Genomic DNA, 15849 nt, shown 5'->3' with positions numbered 1-15849 from the left:
ACCTAACCATTACGCAAAGCATACTTACTAAGCACTAGTTAGGTTGTCTCTAATACGTTGCAATTTTGGTTCTACCTACAATTTAAATGAACTACATCTGACTTGATTATGAAATTATTCATATGGCGAATAAGCAAACGAGTCATTTTCGGATTTTGCGTTTCTGCAAAAATTGTGTCGTTTCGATTATTTTTAAATTTTCTTTCCACGAACCGAGATATTTATTTAACGAATCGATGTATTTTGAGTATTATTCAAAACATCCGATTGATTATGATACAGAAATAAATAAATGATAGCAACAATAGAACTCCGTTGATTACCAATCATTTACAGTGCTCGGAGTCATCAAACTCATCAATTAGCTTCTTCATGTCTCATATGGCTTGTATTGCCAAATTTTCTTTCGGATTTTTTTCTTCTTCTGTTTATTTCCTTTCCTTTAATATAAAAGAAAAAACAACGCGCTCAATACTTTCACATCAAAAATTGAAATGACCGTCGGGTGTCCATCTACATATATCTCTGTAGTCTGTATGGATTTACCAACCGAATGACCTACGTACATATTTACTGGCATTACGAGGAAATATCGCAAATACACAAATATCCGAACATATGAGCCTATAAAATACGCCGAAATCTTCTGTGTTTAAGCTGGGGAAATTCAACGTGTATTTTCACTCGAGAAAAACATATCATTTAACCGTGCGCACAACAGCATTTCGAGAAATCTTTCTTTTTTTTGCCACTGTCGACGAAAAAAATACGCGATTTTCAGTGTGTAAAATGTTAAGTACTCCGCGCATCTCTCGAAGTTAACAAGTTTTTTCTTTTCGGTTTTTTTTTTATTTTATTATTTGCCTCTTTTTACGTGAACTACATTCTTCAAATTGTGCACTTTGACAAATATTCAACAAGTTTTAATGATTTCGTTTTGTAAGTTTTCCGTATAACGGAAGAGGTGTTAAGAAAATAATTAACTGCCGCAACGTGAAGTGATTTCCTTGTTGAGTCGATGAATTAAAAATAATTTCGTGTCTCATGGTTATATGGGTATGGAATGGTGAATAAATTAAAGAAAAAAAAAGTTTATCTGAACGGCTGGCTTGATATCTATTATATATATCAGGCTTTAGGTAACCCCTAAGCTAAAATTATTGAAAATTTCTTAAATGTTGACACACACAGACAGAATATTATAAATTTGGAATTCTCTGTGTGTTTATTTATTTATTTATTTCACTTAAAATTTTCTGTTTTATACGAAAATAAACTTTGTGTGTGATAAAAATATTTCTTTTTTGTTAAAAACATCCGAAAATAAATCCAACATTGTGTAGTAACCGGACTATTAAATGGTTGGTGCCGATAGCGCAGAGTGTGCTTCAGCAAATTTTTCGTAATTTGTATGTCAAATCTTAAAACAAAAGAGAAACACTTGTTGTGTGTTCTAAATTCAATCCATTGATTTTCGATCGATTTTTGTCCCGACAAGAACCATCGTCATGTTACGACGAACGTAGTATTTCTGGATTACATTACGACAATAACACAAGGTAAGTGAAATGTAAATGGCAAAATTTTCAGCAAATGAATTGACAACGTTCACCACGACTACTTTTAATAATAAATTTCGGAATAATTAGCTGAAATTTCCCAGTTTTTGTTTATCTCGTGTCTCTCAGAAAACAAAAAAAAACTTTTTATAGATTTACCAGCTCTACCTAGATCTTCCCGATTTTACGTAAACGGAATTCAGATGTCACACCTGATTTGTATTTTGAGCTTAATTTGCTTTCAAGTTTAACTTTGGAAATATTTTTAAACGAGAACATTGAAACCTGCGAATGAAATCTTCATCAGTTTGTGTGCTTGTTGGTAGAGCATAAAAATAGAAGGAAGCTTGTCCAGCCCAATCAGTTTAATTGTTGTTATTTAGTCATATTTTTGATACATAAAGAATGTCTTTTCTTGCTGAAATACTTATGTTAATTGGAGATTGAACAAATACATTAATCAACACTTTGCTACATCTTCTTTTTCAAGTGATTTTCAAAGATGTTGTTACGAAATCTATTACTTCGTTTGTTAATTTTGCCGGATAGTAGATACACTCACTAGACAGTGCTCGTTGCTCATTTTTCTTCGCTGCCAGATGATATAGCCGATATGCTATTATCCTGATGCAGCATCAGTGATGCTGCACTTATCGGGCTTTCACATTGCTGATGTTCAGCTTGTCCACGAATCGAAGAAACTAGATAATGCGCCTCCTGTAAGCACATCGCCTGTCTCTTCAATTCGAATTTCTCGTTGTATTGCATTTACGAATACAAATTAACGAGAAATGTGAATTTTATTTATGTTCTGTTTTGAGATTTATAATACACACACGTGAAAGTAATAGAGGTGTAACCAAAGAACTTTTGTATGAGAGGTGTACGCTATTTTTAGACTTTCACAGAAAAAAAAATATAAAACGGTTAAGTCAACAGTGTGATGTTCTTATATACAATCATACTGGTGTTCAGTTGGGTAGCGTAGATATGGGATTAGTGTACCGGCCATGTCATGTTCATATTTATAAAATTAACAAATTACATTCCACCATCACTCAATGATTCTGTAGAAGAAGAATGAGAAGAAGAAAAGCGATATTTTCTAAGTTTTGTAATTCGTACAAACTTTTATATTACACAAAACGTTACGCTGTACGAAAGAAAAACGTGAAATTTCAATGTCACCTCAATCATAATTTTCCCGAAAATTTTCTTTTTGTATTTTGTCTTCTTCGTTTCCTTTATATATGTTTCAACACAAAAGATCTATTTTTGCAATGCGACAAATTAGAATTGTTTTCCCAAACTCTTCAGCTCAACTAATCCTATTAATGCGCACGTTATGTATAGCAAGCATCGAAGTTTATCCTTTTCGCTTTTTTTTACGAATTATCTGAAAATTAAAAGAAACATGGAATTTTGCAGACCACTCTCACATTTAGATTGCATCATTCCATTGCGATTCTGAAAGATGTATAAAAATAAGATGTTCAACGAGTACGAGACAGACATAAAGAGCTGCGATAAAAAAATACATCAAACGTGCATGTCCAAGTAAAATACCACAAGTGTGTCTTAGTGCCGTGCAGTCTAAGCTTTCATCTTTACGAATGCTTATCATCGTCACAGTTTAAATTCATTTTACCTAATGGGTTCAAATAGTTATTATTTGTGAGCAGTCTTTTTTTCACTTGTCAATAAAACAGTTATTCTACCTTATTGGTTGGATAATAATTCGATATCGATTGGGATTGATTGATCGATCTTGCTGTACCGCTGAAAATATTTATTATCTGAGATGAAAGCTTTGTGTTGAAAACTGAATCCGTTGTAGTCATGTTTGATTGTGGGATCAGTTACAAGCTCCATATTTTGTACACTTGCCTGATGCCATGAATTTTTCCATTCTGTGTCCGGATGATATGGCGTAGCGATGTCGTTAATGGTTTCCCATGGTGGATGTCGGGATTTTAATCTTCGGCTCGGTGGGTCATTTAGATCGTTGTAAATCGGAAGGTTGTCCATCGATTCAATGTTGCACCATTCTCTGGTAAAAGCTTTGTATCTTCTTATTTCCGGTGGCTCAATGTTAGCCAGAACGTGCAACCATTCGATCGGTGTAGATTGTAGATTGTACCTGTTACTACTCGTAGAGCTTCATTCAACGCAACATCGATCGATTTAGTGTGTACACTATTCAGCCATACTGCGGCACCATATTCGGCAACTGAGTAGACCAGGGCTAGCGCTGAAGTACGTAGAACGCTGGCGTCAGCACCCCACGATGTTCCGGCCAACTTCTCTAAGAGGTTAATTCTCGGTTGCATTTTCTTTACCGTCCGCAAACTGTTTTCTTTGAAGGTCATTGGTCTGTCCAGTGTTAGGCCAAGATATTTTGGGTAAAATTTGTGTCTAAGCTCCACTCCGTCGAGCAATACCCGAAGTTTCCTATTCGCCTGTGCATTACATAAATGGAATGCTGACACTGTCGTTTTGTCAGAATTCAGTCTAAGTCTCCACTTAACGAAATATTGTCGCATAACGTCCAGAATCCAGGTAAGAAAAAATTCCAATTCAACAAAAGTTTTCGCTTGCACTGCTAGGGCGAAGTCGTCTGCGAAAATGAACTTCCTGCTCTGGATCTCCGGGACGTCTCCCACATATAGCATCATTAAGGGATCTTTGTCGGCTTACTTCGTTGTCCAAAAACACGTAGAAATTTCGATTGCATAGCATGTTGTTTAGCAGTGTGTACAGCGTGCTGCACGGGATTATGGAAATAAACTTGTAAAGCATTCCATGTCGCCACACCGTATCATAAGCCGCAGTCAGATCGATTAATACCAACCCAGTTTTCATATTTCTTTGAAAACCTGCCTCAACAAACGTTGTCAGAGCGAGGACAAGATCGGTAGTACTTCGTTGGGGTCTAAACCCGGCTTGTTCCATTGGTATTCTTTCAAAAAATTTTGGACTTATACGATTGTATATGGCATGGCACGTTCTAACAGCTTATACGTAACATTCAGCAATGAAATTGGTCGAAAATGTTCTGGTGTGTCTGGAGTTTTGCCTGGCTTGAGGATAGCTACGACTTTTGACTTCTTGAAAGCGGGTGGTACATTCTTCATCATCAGGATGTTGTTGAAGAAGCGAGTCAACCATTCGATGGCTTTCGGTCCGCTTTTTAATATGAATTCTGGGTGAATGTAATCCAACCCAGCTGCTTTACCAGCTTTAACGTGAGATATGGCTTCGGTAATTTCGTCAACAGTAAACGGAGTCGAGAATTCAGCGTTATGTGCTAGCTTTTTCCTCTTGGTTTTAAGCTTACCCCGTATTTTTTTCATCAGATTTTTGTCCATATTCACTTTGGTAAGTTGTACCAATCTTGTTGCTACCCTGTTCGCTGATACTGTAGCTTTACCGCATTGCTTGGAGTTAGAGTTCGCTGCTCCTAGACGACGTATCACTGCCCATGCCTTCCGACTTGAATGTGTAAAGTTCATTTCGTTAACTGTTCTCAGCCACCTTTCCTTTCGCGCATTATCAAGTGAGTGGATTAAATCGTCGGCAACTTCACTCTCTCCTGATTCACAAAATTCCCTATAGAGCCTTTCAGTTTCTGTATTCCAGCACGGAACATACTCTTTTCTGAAGCCTCTTGGGATAGACTTCTTTGCTGCAGCCATCACTGCACCGACAAATCTGTTGTAGTTTTTCACTGTCGGCTTAATGTACCTGAGCAATCGCTCCAATTCTTCACTGTAAAGCGACCAATTTGCTAAGTTGAAATTCCACCTTGGCTTCTGGATCGAGTTAATGAGTGGGAATTCCAGACCGACAGTTATCAGCACTGGACGGTGCTGAGATCGAGGAAAGTTGTTTAGTACCATTCTCTTAGAAAAGACTAAAAGTGAAAAGATCGAGATGAAGTCGAGGACCTAGTCAACGACACTGAGATTCCATTAAATCAATTCATCCATTAGTCCTTGTGTCAGAAAAACTGGCTCTGTTCGGCAAAAATGTACTGAATTTGATTTTGAAAAAAGTAAATTTGTTCCAAAACTTTTCATTCCCAATCATGTATAATAACGGAAAAGCTCGAAAAACGGAAAACGGGTAGATTGACACAATATGAACCCGATTTATAGAATACAAAATCGCTGACTATATTGTTAAGGCCAGGTGAAGCAGTTTACTGTCGCAAGATGTTTATATTGCTATGTAAACAACTTCACCTGACCTTAAGTACATTTTAAAACCGAGAGCATGCACTGCTCCTTGCATTAACTGAGTCATTCAATGTAAATTACATCAAATTGTTTCCATAAACTTCTCAGAAGACCACTTATTTATTCCACTTTTTCTTTCTAGGACCCTTGTGGCGAACAAGCTCAACATTAAGGTGGATTCGAACGTAAATGATATCAAGGAAATTTCCACCATGAAAAATTTCATGTAAGTACAAAGCTTCACTCTAATTACAGAACTATGCAAGTTAGAGGAATTTTTCGAAAAATGCAATGCGACAATCTGGCCTTTTTGGGGATGATTTTTTTTATCTAATTTAGCTAGCTGGTACTGGTCTTTGAATTTTGAATTCAAACTTCATTACCTTAGATTAAAAATTAGTTGGATGATAACTATGCAGAGGGATTCTTTTGAAAAACAGCCTACCGAAATCGGGCGTGTTTTCTAGTGGAACTTTTTATAGGTACCTAGAAAGGACTTCGACCCTAGAAGCCAAAATCACTCTCAAAAAAATTCTTCGAAGCTTTTATGGCTGGTGAAAGGTGATCGAAAGCCGAAAATTTGCACTTTTCTTACCAAAATTTCTACACGAGCCGTACAGGGTCGTGTGGGGTGTCAATAGAAAGGTAATCACATGTACTATTGAGCCGAATAGAGACTCGTTGGTTTTAAAATTAATCCACACTGAAATATGTGCAGTTGAAGTTTTGAACCGAAAACTTGCACTTTTCCTACCAATATTTCTCTAGTTACACGAGCCGTACATGGTGGTGTGGGGTATCATTTGAAAGGTAATTTTATGTGCTTTTGGGCCAAATAGGGTCTTATGGGGTTTGGATGTATATGCGATGAAATATGGACACTTAAACATTTCAACTTCTCATTTTTCATCGTAGATGCTTTCAAACCCCCATAAGACCCTATTTGGCCCAAAAGCACATAAAATTACCTTTCAAATGATACCCCACACCACCATGTACGGCTCGTGTAACTGGAGAAATATTGGTAAGAAAAGTGCAAGTTTTCGGTTGAAAACTTCAACTGCACAAATTTCAATGTGGATTAATTTTAAAACCAATGAGTCTCTATTTGGCTCAATAGTACATGTGATTGCCTTTCTAATGACACCCCATACGACCATGTACGGCTCGTGTACACGGAGAAATTTTGGTAAGAAAAGTGCAAGTTTTCGGTTTTTGATCACCTTTCACCAGTCACAAAAGCTTCGAAGAATTTTTTGAAAGTGGTTTTGGGTTCTAGGGTCGAAGTCCTTTCTAGGCACATATAAAAAAGTCCACTAGAAAATGCGTTTTTCAAAAGAATCCCTCGCAAGAATGCAATAAAAATGTATTGAAATTTACTTTTTGAACGCTGTTGAACCTTTTAATATGAAAATAGTCAATACAACTCTATAGTACTTGGACAGTCAGTAATAAAGATCATAAAGATCAAGTAATGAGGGAGACGGGTAATGTGGCAAGACAACAGAATTTTCAAATACGTGACACATGAGGACCAAACTGGCACATAATTTATCGCTACCAAAATTCCGTAAAAAAATTAAGTTGATGCCAAATACTTGCAGCATAAAATGTTCGTGTGTGAGATTATCAGAAAATGATTTTGCTAACATGGTTTGATACGAAGCCAGATTCCCCAATACAGTCAAAGTTCTGTTTTAATGCATTTGTGTCAACAAACGAATATGGAATTTCAAAAATATTAACGCGCTTTCTGCACATTTTTCGATGGCTATCCTATCAAAGCGGCTGAGATCCACAATAATATTGTACGCATGTGTTTCAACAACTACACAACTACTACCTACTCAATCATTCAACTTTTTTTTTATTTCAAATGAGAAACGTCAAAAGAACATTGGGATCAGACAATAGATTTTCTCTCAATTTTGTGTGTCTTAATCAAAACTATCAGACCGTCGAATTGGCAAACTATATAATATTTTTCTGTCGCAATCAGTTATCAGTTCAATTTGATGGAATTGTTCGGGCAAATAATTTGCATACGAAAATAGTTTGATTATGTCGAATTGGTTCGAATTGCTGGTCAAACGAATTCATAAAACATTAGTGCCAGTTGTGATCGATAAACATCTGTGGTTGTTAAATTAAAGTGTTTTTTTTGTGTGTGGAAAAGGAAGGCAAGAAAAAGGCAAAAAAAAACATAAAAGTAAGTGGTTGAAGGAATAAAAATAGGATTTTTTCATTTGACATCGTTATTCCGTGGAAAACTGTCCTTTGAAGTATTTAATCATGTGAATTGTGTAAATAATGTTGGGTAGTGGCCGCAGTGACAGGATTATAGAACGATGATTGTGACTTGTAAAAATCAATTCTCGATGATTTTTCATTTGTGATTAGCAAAGGCAGTTCCATAATCGTCTAATTCAGATGTCAACAACTGGTTGGTTGCTGATCGCAATAAAAACGAATATTTATGTCCCTAGAAGATTTTCAAAAATAGAACTACCCCTTGTCTTCAAGCACATAATAGCTTCCGTTATTTCGCATTACTATCTCGCAAGTAGTAAATCCATGCGAAATGGTTCTTTTTCGATTTGATTATGATAAATGACTAAACAGTTCAAATAAGTTAGAAAACAAAAATACAGAAAATGTTCATCATTCATATGGAACAATGTTAAAAAATCAATGTTTTTAAGGCGTACCGTGACAAGTCACGACATACGGTTTAGAATATTACACCATAGTCATGTATATACACACGTACATATGTTCATGCACAACCACCATTTCTGTCTCATTCTTTACCACTCTTAGCACGATTCAACCCGCTGACATCCCTAATGTCAAAAAAAATTGGTTCTTTTCTGTTGGATGTTGTTTTTGTATTAAAAATTGCTGTTCAGACATTAATTTTCCTGAAAAAAATGATTTCTCAATTTTTGTCGACGACGGGACGATGGAATAATCAATAAATGGTATTCGGATTAAATCATAATCTTCATCGATTGTATCTCGAAATGTGTTGTATTGGAGGAAAATGGAATCGAATCCCTTACAGCAGAATGTTTCTTTTTTTTTCCTTTCTTTCGATTAAATTTTCATGACAACCAACCGACGTTATAGTATAATGATGTTCGGATTCGTGTCTGGAAAAAATTTCATGTCGTTTTCTGTTTCATTTCGTTAAAATTATATAAATTTTACTGTAAAAACGGTAATAAACACTAAGATGCCTGTTGTCGCTGCGTGCCTTATCTACATTAATATATGTAAACGTTTGTTTTTTTGCTGACGGATATAAATCCTTTGTAAATCCTCATTGCATGAGTCATTTTGCGATCTTGAATGCGAAACACATTGTCTGTGTCCTGCGGATAGCAGATAGCCACCGAAATTTGAGTTGTTCTGTGACTTTATTTTGAATATATTGAAAACATCAGTAGAGTGATGATGTGATGGGCAAAATTCAATTTAAATTAATTGGTTGAATCAAAACAGAGTGTTAATTCAAGACGAGACATTGCTAGCATATGTCTTGAGAAATTAGAACGGGTTAACGATTGAATACTATTACAATTTTACGTCGAATTCGATTCTAAGCGTATGGTTCTCTTCACTAATTTGCAACGTAGGTTAAAAACCTTCGTAAATATAGAAAATTTGATTCCCAAAGGGTAACCTTCGTTATACTGTCCGGTGCAATTCAATTATTCAATTCCGTGACATCGTAGCTGCATTTATTATTAAAATTCCCCAATATTTCTCCATAGGGATGAAGTAGATGATCGTAAAGCCTCTTCAGGTGGGCCTAGAAAGTCGGCACTACAACGGTCGGCAACTCTACCTGCAAATCCTAAAAACAATCCGAGGAATCGAGTCACTTTCCGTGTTCGATCACCATCTACGGATCAAGCAGAACGTAGCGTATGTTCAACATTCAATGCACTGTGTGCTTCGACATGAATTTACCGTAATTTTTCCTTTATCCAGAACATCCATAACATAAAAATGACATCCGAAGATCTGCTGCAACCCGGCCATGTCGTGAAGGAACGATGGAAAGTGGCACGAAAAATTGGTGGCGGAGGGTTCGGTGAAATTTATGAGGGTCAAGATCTGTTAACTAGAGAACCGGTTGCATTGAAAGTGGAATCAGCTCGACAACCGAAGCAAGTCCTTAAAATGGAAGTGGCTGTGTTGAAAAAGTTGCAAGGTTCGGACGACATCCCGCGTCAATTGACATCGTGTTATTGACGAAATTCTTGCCATTTTAGGAAAGGAGCATGTGTGTCGTTTTATTGGCTGTGGGCGAAATGATCGCTTCAATTACGTTGTGATGCAATTGCATGCGAAAAATTTAGCAGAGCTGAGACGGGCACAGCCGCGTGGAGCATTTTCATTGAGTACAACACTACGGTTAGGCATCCAAATACTGAAAGCAATTGAAACGATACACTCGGTGGGATTTTTACACAGAGATATTAAGCCGGTAAGAATTCGTAGTGGTATTGTCGTCAAATGGCATCATTAAAATCCTGATTCCTTCGTAGAGTAATTTTTCAATGGGTCGCCTCGCATACAACTGTAGACGTGTTTATATGCTCGATTTCGGATTGGCTCGTCAGTATACAACGGGCACTGGAGAAGTTCGATGTCCTCGGGCTGCAGCTGGATTTCGTGGAACCGTGCGATATGCATCGATTAACGCACACAGAAATCGCGAAATGGGGCGGCACGACGATTTGTGGTCATTGTTTTATATGTTAGTCGAGTTCGTAAACGGTCAGTTGCCATGGCGTAAAATAAAAGATAAAGAACAGGTGAGCGATCAAATCGGTTGGTAAAAACGCTAACTAACCACAAATGCTTCTGTTCCCTAGGTTGGCCTTATGAAAGAGAAATATGATCATCGATTGCTGTTGAAGCATCTGCCTTCTGATTTAAAACAATTTTTGGAGCATATTCAATCGCTCGGCTATGCTGACAAGCCGGACTATGCCATGCTAGCATCATTGTTCGAACGTTGTATGAAACGCCGTGGCGTTAAGGATAGCGATCCATTCGATTGGGAAAAGACTGAGGCAGTTGCTGCTAACAGCGGACAATCGAATTTGTCTAGCAATATGCAAAGTGCGATTCAAATGAAAAACAATGAACCGGTTCATGGAAACATAACGCAGATGACGGTGGCCGTGTCCAATGGAAGTGGAATGGAATATGTGAGTATTGGTGTCATTTGGCTTAGTTTGTAAAAGAGATAGTGACGATGTGACGTGCATACAGTGGGAATGTTTTGATTGATGAGACGCCAGTGCACATCCATCAGAACATTCTCAGTGGGAAAATGTTTCTGAGATTGTTAGCTCTGTATTTGGCATAAACTGACAAACAATTAAGACAATTGGTGGCTCTGTTGCATTTCATTGATTTTTTTCAAAATTCACTCCATTCACTCTCCGTCAAGTTGTGTGATTCGTTCAAAATTTTATATTTGTCCCCCTGTGTACCATTAAGAGGGAATAACCATTCAGACAATGAAATCAACTCGCAAAATTGTCCATCATCTAAAATTCAAATTTGTATGCTAATGGTTAGCCCCTCGATGCGGTTTAACCTTGATAATATTCCATTGAAGAAGAAACGAAATTGTTGAGAAACTCAATTGCAGGCACGGCGAAGAGTTGATGCCGATACGGTTCATATGGCAACAACTGAACCGGCTAATCAACATCATAGAGACAAGGTAAAATCACAAAGTTTTGACACACATTGAAAAAAGAAACAAACAAACCATTGGGAAACAAAACTAAGACTCAACGCTACGAGAGTCTAGCTTTAACTCTGATTTTCTCAGAGGTCGAAATTGAATTTTGTTTTATTTGGGTTTTGTTTTATGTTTGTACATATAAGTCCACATTTTGCTTGTCCATGTCCAACGAATATACGAAATTACCGGATGAGATTGGAATTTTGACGCTTTTTACACGGTTTGAATCTTTCACATGTATTCCTCTGATGATCTCTTCCGTTTGCAATGCTTGCCTTTGTTATGCATAAGAGTGCCCCTACACAACTTGAACATTAACTGATTTTGATGACTTTCAGCTTCAAGTTGATAAAAACTGTAATGCCACTCCAATCGCACCGCAACAACTTCAACAAACCGGTCCGCCGGGCGGTAGTGTAAATCAAAATGTATCTGCCAGCCTAACGAGCAACGTAGTCAGACAACCAACAGAGCAACAAAATCCACATTTGCATTACATCAATGTGCAAAAGCCGAACCAAGGATCCATTAACAGCGGTGGAGTTACAAATAAGGTAACTTACCGTGTGAGATATTCGTTTGGTAGTTTTGCTCATTATTATTTTTCTTCCCACCCCCACCAACACTCCCAAACAGAGCTTGTCTAACGACTTAATAATCTCCCAATTTAAGCAACAGTCAGTTGGTAACTTCAACAAAGGTGACAAGAAAGCGAACAATGAAGCGAATCAAAATGATGCAAGTCCAGTTAAACGGCGTTCGACTTCGCAAATGGATGTAAGAACGGAATGATTTTCACGGCCATATTTGGTTCTCGATAACAATCAATTTTCGTTACAGAATGAAGTCGACAATCCGTATAACGAAAATGGAAGTCAACCGATCAAGATGACTGCTGAAAAGACAACATATGGTCGTTTACGTGTCCTCACCGCACCACCGACCAGTGTCCATGAAATGGCTGCATCCGATACAGCATCGCCACGCGAAAATGACGGCTCGCCATTTTCATTCGATAAAGGAGCTGTCGTTAGTTTGGGTGGTTCTGATCAACAGCGACGTAATGTTATCAGTAGTGCTGGCAGCACATCCCGACGAAGCAACCTTCGACCATCATCGGGAACAGGTTCGACACAACGGTTAAGCGGTTGCACGACAAGAGATCATTCTGTTACACAGTGCGCTTTAATTGATGACGATAATGTATCGGCTCTGCAACAGGTAATGCGCCGATAATTTATTGATTGATTCCGTCAATACAGAAAGTTTTAACATTAAAAGGTCACACGTGGTGGTGGTGCATTAACTCTGGCATCGCAATGGAAAAGTCAATTTGATGACTCCGAGGAAACAACTGATAATGAGTGGAAACAAGAGCCACAGGTTTGTCAAAATCCAATTGTTCGATCTCTAAATCGCGACTTACAATCTTTTGATTCTTTCAGAGTCCTGATCATAAGAGCCACGTCGTATCACATTCTCTACAGCATCATGCTAGCAAATTGAAGAAGAAGGAATCGAAAAGAAAAAGGTAAACAAATCGGATACCTAAATCAATGAGTTGACATGCAACAAATTTAACGGAGAATTTACTTTTCTTTCACTTTAGGTGTCACTTGAACATTGCCGGCATTGAGAACTATACAAATTTGCAAGATTTATTGCCACATTGCTGGTCCGAACCTTCACTCGGTAATGTCTTGCGACGACAGTTGGAGCCGCCCATTTTGCAGCAAGCTGCATTCGATGACACAGTGAGTATCTATTGATTTTCATATTCCCAGTGGCCTGTACACTAACAACCTGCCAACCATTAGATTTTCCGCATGGACATAATCCGTAATGTCGGTGTTCGCGAAACGTGCGGTGATACATCAATCAAATCCGCAGAAAATCTGCACCATCGCTATAGTTTGCCAAACATTAACTTTAAAGAGACTGAACACATACGATGCAATCGCCAAGTTCTAGCTGATTCGAAACCAACCGTTAATCATAAAGCGAACGCGGTTCAGTCACAATTATCGAAAACGTATGGGCGTCAGAATACAGTATCCGAGCCACAAGAAGATGAATGCGCTGTCAGCGGACGGTTGGAGATAAGAGTTTTGCCCCAAGAGCAAAGTCCCAATCCGGACGAGTCAGTTTATTTTGACGCTATGACCAATGGTGGTGGCGCTGTCGTGAACATTAGAAGTGACATAATTGAAACGAAATCACAGAAATTAAAGGATGCATCTCCGAATCGTGACCTAGTGGAGAAGAAACCATCCGTTTTCAGAACACCGTCACAGGTCGAAAGTCAAGTGTTCAACAGATCTCTGAGTGGGGATACGGTAGTGAAACCATTGATCAAAGCAAAGCCAACGGTCGATCAAATCAATTCCAAAATTCAAGAAATTGAATTGAGCAGGTCATTAGCTTTGAGTGATATGAACAAGTCGACTACTAACGAGCCCGTCATTGAGAAACCGTTACCGAATATGGATCTACCGAACAAGAAAACGCATATCGATACAACCAATAAACGGGAATTCCCGTTGATTTACCCAGAGGATGTTCCATCCAATGAATTTCCACCGAAGCAGCTGGTTCATGCTATGACAACAGATTGCAGTGTGAGCAGTCAGGGAGCGGTAGCTGGAATAAACGAATGTTGTGGTGTTGCTGGCGGTCAACGGATGACAATGTCTCATTCTCAAAGTAGCAGCTGTGGTGCTGCCAATGTTGATGGAAGTTTCAACAAAAAGGAACGGGATGGTTCATCCAGTAGTCGTATTCCAATACTAAATCCGAATCTACGGATATCCAAATGTGCTTCTTGGGCTGGTGGAGAATGTCCACATTCGCCGGAAATTCAAGATTTAACACCAGGTAAGTTGACACGTCTAGGCTTCGTGTGGCGATTTGTTTTCCTTTTTTTTGTGTTGAGTGATTTACATGTTGTCTTTTAGCTTTACGACGTCGTCGACAAAATACTGAAAAATACGTGACTGATCCATCACAATTGAATTTAAGATTTTCTCGGCCGAAATCCCGAAATATGACACGGTGAGTGCATGGCTAATTAATGGCTGTTTTGTGTCTGTTAGATTAAGATTGCATCCACTATGCAAATCGGTCTACTTATGGTGTTGAAAGCAATATTAACAACAGATGAAAGGTGAACATGAGTTTCATCTACTGTGCTAACATTGCTGTCTACACTATGTGCGGCCGAAAATAAGTCCCCCATGTGTAACTGGAATTGTACCAATAACATCACTGACTGTGCGATATCATTAATGAATTTACACACTCTTTTAGCGCCAGGGGTGTTCCATCGCATTTGCTAGGTAGCGGCCATTTCGAGCAAGACAACTCATCGGACAACAGTACGGATGAGAAATTGACAAATCGCTTATCAACCCAACCGCCAGATTCCACTGACACCGATCGGGATCAACAACTTCCTATACCCAATCAGATATCATCCGCACTTCATTCCCATCAACACAATGCCGACGAACAATTATTGAACGCCTCACACGGTGTTATACGACCGACTGCTCGCATCGCTGACGAATGCAGCAACAGCTCTAACTATTACGATGCGCTACGCGCAACATCTGGCACGGCCATTGAATTAATCGAGGGTACGCTTAATGGTAGGAATGATAAGCTAAGTGAATGCAGAACGAATATTTTGTCTAGTCCAATGAAGCCTCATGGCCATGATTTAAGTGATATTATTGATATTGGCGATGTAGTCGATTTGAATGAATTGCCACCACCACCGGGTGCTCCGAAGCCAGAAAACAGTGCACGATTAAGACGCTATAGGTTAAACGTAGAATAAATTGAAATTTCCCATTCATATTTTCCATATGCGGCGAACGGATATTTACATGTTCGCCAATATAATGCAGCTATCAGCAGTACAGTTTCGGTTCGATTTTTCGTTGTTGTGATTGGAGAGATGGAGCAAAGGGAAATGAATTTATTTTGGATTATTTTTTGTGGATCGAATGTACTTGCACCGTAATGGTTTCGTCAGTCAGTCAGAGTGACAAAATCAGCGAGGAAAATTTACACAGCATACGTCATGACATTAAAATGTAAGTCACCAGATGGTAATAAACAGGTAAATTTTACAGCACACTCCTAGACCAAAAAGCCAATGCAATTTTTGTGAAAAGATTTTTTTACTTTCCTTTCATTTTCGAGAACTTTTTTTTTTTTTTTAAATGTCAGTACAGTCAGAGGCAGTGAAATTTCAGCATGAATTTGCTTCAGCTGT

At 38.3% G+C, this 15849-nt stretch overlaps 1 protein-coding gene across 7 annotated transcripts; it reads left to right on the top strand.

Moving 5' to 3' along the window:
• Positions 1–15: 15 nt before the first annotated feature.
• Positions 16–15810, top strand: LOC119073783 (tau-tubulin kinase homolog Asator). 7 transcript variants are annotated; one of them, XM_037179462.1, is made up of 17 exons: positions 16–1559; positions 5940–6023; positions 9574–9727; positions 9794–10016; positions 10078–10292; positions 10354–10623; positions 10684–11022; positions 11472–11546; positions 11909–12124; positions 12243–12347; positions 12411–12791; positions 12852–12953; positions 13016–13101; positions 13180–13324; positions 13388–14444; positions 14525–14621; positions 14877–15810. In XM_037179462.1, exons 2-17 carry the CDS (start codon positions 6010–6012, stop codon positions 15406–15408), a joined length of 4011 nt encoding a protein of 1336 aa, XP_037035357.1. In that variant the 5' UTR covers positions 16–1559; positions 5940–6009; the 3' UTR covers positions 15409–15810. The 7 variants fall into 7 exon arrangements, with proteins under 7 accessions (XP_037035357.1, XP_037035356.1, XP_037035355.1 ...); XM_037179461.1 differs by having other exon boundaries at positions 12207–12347; XM_037179460.1 differs by having other exon boundaries at positions 12204–12347.
• Positions 15811–15849: the final 39 nt, after the last annotated feature.

This window comes from Bradysia coprophila, unplaced genomic scaffold (genome assembly GCF_014529535.1).
Source record: "Bradysia coprophila strain Holo2 unplaced genomic scaffold, BU_Bcop_v1 contig_138, whole genome shotgun sequence".
Classification (NCBI taxonomy): Eukaryota; Metazoa; Arthropoda; class Insecta; order Diptera; family Sciaridae; genus Bradysia; species Bradysia coprophila.
The sequence above is the reverse complement of the archived record's forward strand: the minus strand, read 5'-3'. Positions and strand labels throughout refer to the sequence as shown.

Coding starts and splice junctions, on each gene's coding strand:
- LOC119073783 (XM_037179460.1), top strand. Junction 9,728..9,793: donor CGGATCAAGCAGAACGTAGC/GTATGTTCAACA, acceptor TCCTTTATCCAG/AACATCCATAACATAAAAAT. Junction 13,325..13,387: donor AAGCTGCATTCGATGACACA/GTGAGTATCTAT, acceptor GCCAACCATTAG/ATTTTCCGCATGGACATAAT.